Raw genomic sequence first — 4,160 nt, 5'->3', positions numbered from 1 at the left:
GTTTATGCCTTTCTTGGACACCGTTTATGCTCACGTTGGCATATATATGCATAAATTACTCATTAATAATGGATTAACAATATGGGTTTCCTTTGGTTCATCATTGATGCTGATAAGGTTGTTCGTATTTTCTTATTCACGTATTCGTTGCCTTAGTCTCAATTCCCTTTAGGTCTGAATAATATTTCCCACGGTCTACTGGGGGTTCTTGCACAGTAAATATTCAATACAAGCATCGCAAGAAGCCTTGTATACGTAACTATTTGATGATCGAGATATGTTAATTTTCCCAAAGTACTTAAGATATTTCGTTTTTCCTTATCAAATCTTTTGTTTATTCGTTACCTTATATATTGTTTAAATATCAATTTCCTCCTGTTCATTCTGTCTCGTAATTGTCATTCTCTTTGGTGAAATCGGGAGACTTCCTAGAATTCATCCGCTAAGTAAGCAGTACAAAGGCCGCAGGAATGACAGTCAATTAACGGTAGGTTTGTGCAAGCAATATTATCTGGAGTTCCTCTCTCTCTCTCTCTCTCTCTCTCTCTCTCTCTCTCTCTCTCTCTCTCTCTCTCTTTTCGTAATCTTGGTAATTTACTGTATTTTCCTCTATAAATATCTGGTAATTCATTCACAAGCACCATCATATTTGTTCTAGATTTTAGTAATTCAGTAATAAATATATACAATCATACTTCATCATACCCGGTTGGGAAGATATCTCAATTACTATGTATTGTTTATATGAATATTAACAGATATTACATTTCGTAGGTCATCAATGAAATATGGCTTTACTGTGCGTTACACAAAAGGTCAGTAACCGTGTTTAGTCCAGGTTGCATGGCAACAGAAAAATAAAGAAAAAGAAAAGATTCCAGTTTGAACCAGGAAAGACAAAAGACCTGCCGTTAGAATGATGAGAAATTGTGTGAATATTGGAAAACGGGCAGAGAAAGAAAAGTCCTTGACTTTTCAGAAAATGGTTGCAAAATCTTTACCAAAACAAGGAACCTTATTTTCGTAGTCAAAGGTCTAGAGCTTTTGCTGTTTGAGGGATATTTCCGAGCAATTGTTGTGATTCCTATTCGGATATACATAATATCGCTTTGATAGTGTTACGATATTTATCTATCTACTTATCTATCCATAGTTCTATTTATGTCTGTTTATTTATGGACATAATGACTCTTTCAGGCAATGTTTACGTATACTTGAATATCATTGCTAACAAGGCTTCTCTTTCATATATGGTGCTATAGCTGAGAAAGTAGAAGGGTATCACTGTTTGAATTTCATGAGCAATCCCCAGGAAGCCCAAATGAAGAGGACCTCCAAAAGTGTGATGAATGATACCACACTGAGAGAGATGCTGATTTTCTTCAGGAACCAAGTGAAAGTAGTGAGCTTAGTCATCCTGAGACTAAGGTGCATACACGGTCTAGATACAACAGGTCAGCCAGTGCGCAGCTTTGGGTATGAATCATCAATACTGTGACGCCACGCGCCCTGGTCTCTCACACGCGGTTAATCGAAACAATATGCTACCCATAGTCGTAAGGTAGACTATAGGACTTTCTGTGTGCCCATATATCTTTTTATTCATTCATTCATTCTACCATTGATAATGCCAAGTAACTGCGCAGTATTTGGCTATTCTAATACACGTGAAAAAACGAAAAACTCGAATATGAAATACCATCGTTTTCCAAAAGAAAAGCCATACAAAGACCAGTGGGTACATACCTGTTGTCCTGCAGACAGAATTAACGTCGTGTTCTCTGATGTTCCCCATTTAATCAAATTAGTAAGAAATAGTTTATTGACTGTTTTTTCCTTAATAATGAAGAGTATATTTCAGCTTCTAACATACGAGAAATGCATACAAGGCAGAAAAACAAGACAGTGAGAGGGCCCCGCTGCCCAGCCGGACTCCCAGTTCCCCCGGGTCCCGGCTGCCCATCCGGCTTCCCCACTGTCCCTTCCTCTGCTGCCCAGGCTCCCTCCCTACCGTACCCGGGACCCAGCCGGACAGCCAGCCTCCCTACCGTCCCCAGTCCTTGTCTACCCAGTTAGCCTTCCCATTGTCCCCAGGCCCATGCTGCCCAGCTGGCCTCCCCACGGTCCCTAGTCCCCAGCCACTCAACTGACCTCCCCACGGTCCCTCATCCACAGCCGTCCAGCCGGCATCCCCACCATACCTGTGCCCCAGCTGCACAGCTGCCCTCCCCACCGTCCCCATATTCCGGCCGCCCAGTGGCCCTAACCACCTTCCATGTACCTCGGCCACCCAGCTGGCCTCCACACAGTCCCCACACTCCAGCTGCCCAGCAAGCCTCCCCATCATCGGTCCAGGCTGCCCAGCCAGCCTCCCCACAGTCCCCCTGACACAGCTGCCAGCCAGCCTCCCCACCGTCCTCGGATCCCAGCTGCCAAGCCGTCCTCCCCACCGTAGCCTGTGCCCCAGCCACCCAGCTCGCCTCCCCATCATCCCTGCACCCCAGCTGTCCTCCCCATCATCCCTGCACCCCGGCCTCCCAGCCAGCCTCCCAAATGTCCCCGCACTCCAGCCGCGCAGCCAGCCTCCCCACCATCCCCAGGTCTTGGCAGTCCAGCCGTCCTCCCCGCAGTCCCCTGGACCTGGCTGCCCAGCTGGCCTCCCCACCATCCCAGGATCCTGGCAGCCAAGCCGTCCTCCCCACCGTCCGTGTGCCCCAGCCGCCCAGCCGGCCTCCCCACCACCCCTGCGCCCCAGTTGCCCAGCCACCCTCCACACTGTCCCTGCACCCCCGCCTCCAAGTCAGCCTCTCCACCATCCCTGTGCCCCAGCTGCCCATCCGGCCTCCCCACCATCCCTGCGCCCCAGTTTCCCAGCCACCCTCCACACTGTGTCTGGGTCCCGGCCTCCAAGCCGGCCTCCCCACCGTCCGCACGCTCCAGCCACCCAGCCAGCCTCCCCAACGTCTCTGGGTCCTGGCCGCCCGGCCGGCCTCCCCAATGTCTCAGGGTCCAAGCCAGCCAGCCGGCCTCCCCATTGTCTCCCGGACCCAGCTACCCAGCCGGCCTCCCCACAGTCCCTGGACCTGGCTTCCCAGCCATCCTCCCCACCGTCCCTGTGCCTCAGCCACCCAGGTGGCCTCCCCACCATCCCTGCGCCCCAGCCGCCCAGCCGGCCTCCCCACCGTCCCTGCGCCCTGGCCTCCCAGCCAGTCTCCCCACCGTCCCTGCACCCCGGCCTCCCAGCTGGCCTCAACACTGTCCCTTTGCTATGGCCTCCCTCCCATCCTCATGCCCAGCCGCCCAGGCAGCCTCCCCACCGTCCTACGTCCCAGCCGGCGACCCAGCCAGCCTCCCCACTGCCCTAGCACCCCAGCTGGCCTCCCCATCGTCCCCGGGCCCCAGCTTCCCCACCGTTCCCGGCCCCAGCCTCCCCACCGTTACTGCGACCTGGCCACCTGAACCAGCTTCCCCACCCTTTCCGCGCTACAGCCGCCAAGCTGGCCTCTCCACTGTCCCCATGCCCCAGCTGCCCAACCAGAGAGCGAGAGAGAGAGAGAGAGAGAGAGAGCATTGAATCACTACGTGCTCTGGGGACCTCCAGTATTCCCTTGGTTTTCTTCTAGCTTCTTGGAATCCTCTGATTTTCCCTGGGCTTCTGGGAATCAATAAATCACTAATAAAACATTTTACCATTTTTATTTCTCTACAAGTTCAATTTCCTTCATGGATTAACAAAGCAAACTTTTATCAAAATGAACAGAAAAGTTTCCATAGGACAACAAATTTTATCATCAGTTTTCAGGATCTCATCTGTATTTGTGAGGCCAGTGCAGACTTCATCCCTGAGAACAGACACCTGCTTCTGGAGTTTAGAGTTGTCCTCCTCCAGGCCTCTGTATTTCTCCCGAAAGTTCTTCAGGTCCCAAACCAATTTCTCCTTCTGTCCTCGCAGTTGTCGAACCTCATCTATCTGCTGGTCGTTCCTTTCGCCCTGGGTACTGGCCTTCCTCTTCACGACTCGAGAGCTCTTCAACTTCCTTCTTTTGTTCCTGGATGAGCCTCGCCATCCGCGATGCTTCTTCTGACTTGAGCATCAGGTCTTTATCCTTCTGTCATATGAATTTCTCATGCCTCTGAAGCTGGCAGTATGTCACAGCCAA

At 51.0% G+C, this 4,160-nt stretch overlaps 1 protein-coding gene across 1 annotated transcript; it reads left to right on the top strand.

Annotated features, from left to right (window-relative positions):
* The first annotated feature begins 1,321 nt into the window (after nucleotides 1-1,321).
* Nucleotides 1,322-3,365, top strand: LOC135216574 (basic proline-rich protein-like). The gene is made up of 2 exons (XM_064251950.1): nucleotides 1,322-1,454; nucleotides 2,176-3,365. Exons 1-2 carry the CDS (start codon nucleotides 1,322-1,324, stop codon nucleotides 3,363-3,365), a joined length of 1,323 nt encoding a protein of 440 aa, XP_064108020.1.
* The last annotated feature ends 795 nt before the right edge of the window (nucleotides 3,366-4,160 follow it).

The sequence above is a fragment of the Macrobrachium nipponense genome, chromosome 6 (assembly GCF_015104395.2).
Source record: "Macrobrachium nipponense isolate FS-2020 chromosome 6, ASM1510439v2, whole genome shotgun sequence".
NCBI classification, from domain to species: domain Eukaryota; kingdom Metazoa; phylum Arthropoda; class Malacostraca; order Decapoda; family Palaemonidae; genus Macrobrachium; species Macrobrachium nipponense.
Note: the sequence above shows the minus strand (reverse complement) of the source record. Positions and strands in the feature narration are given on the sequence as shown.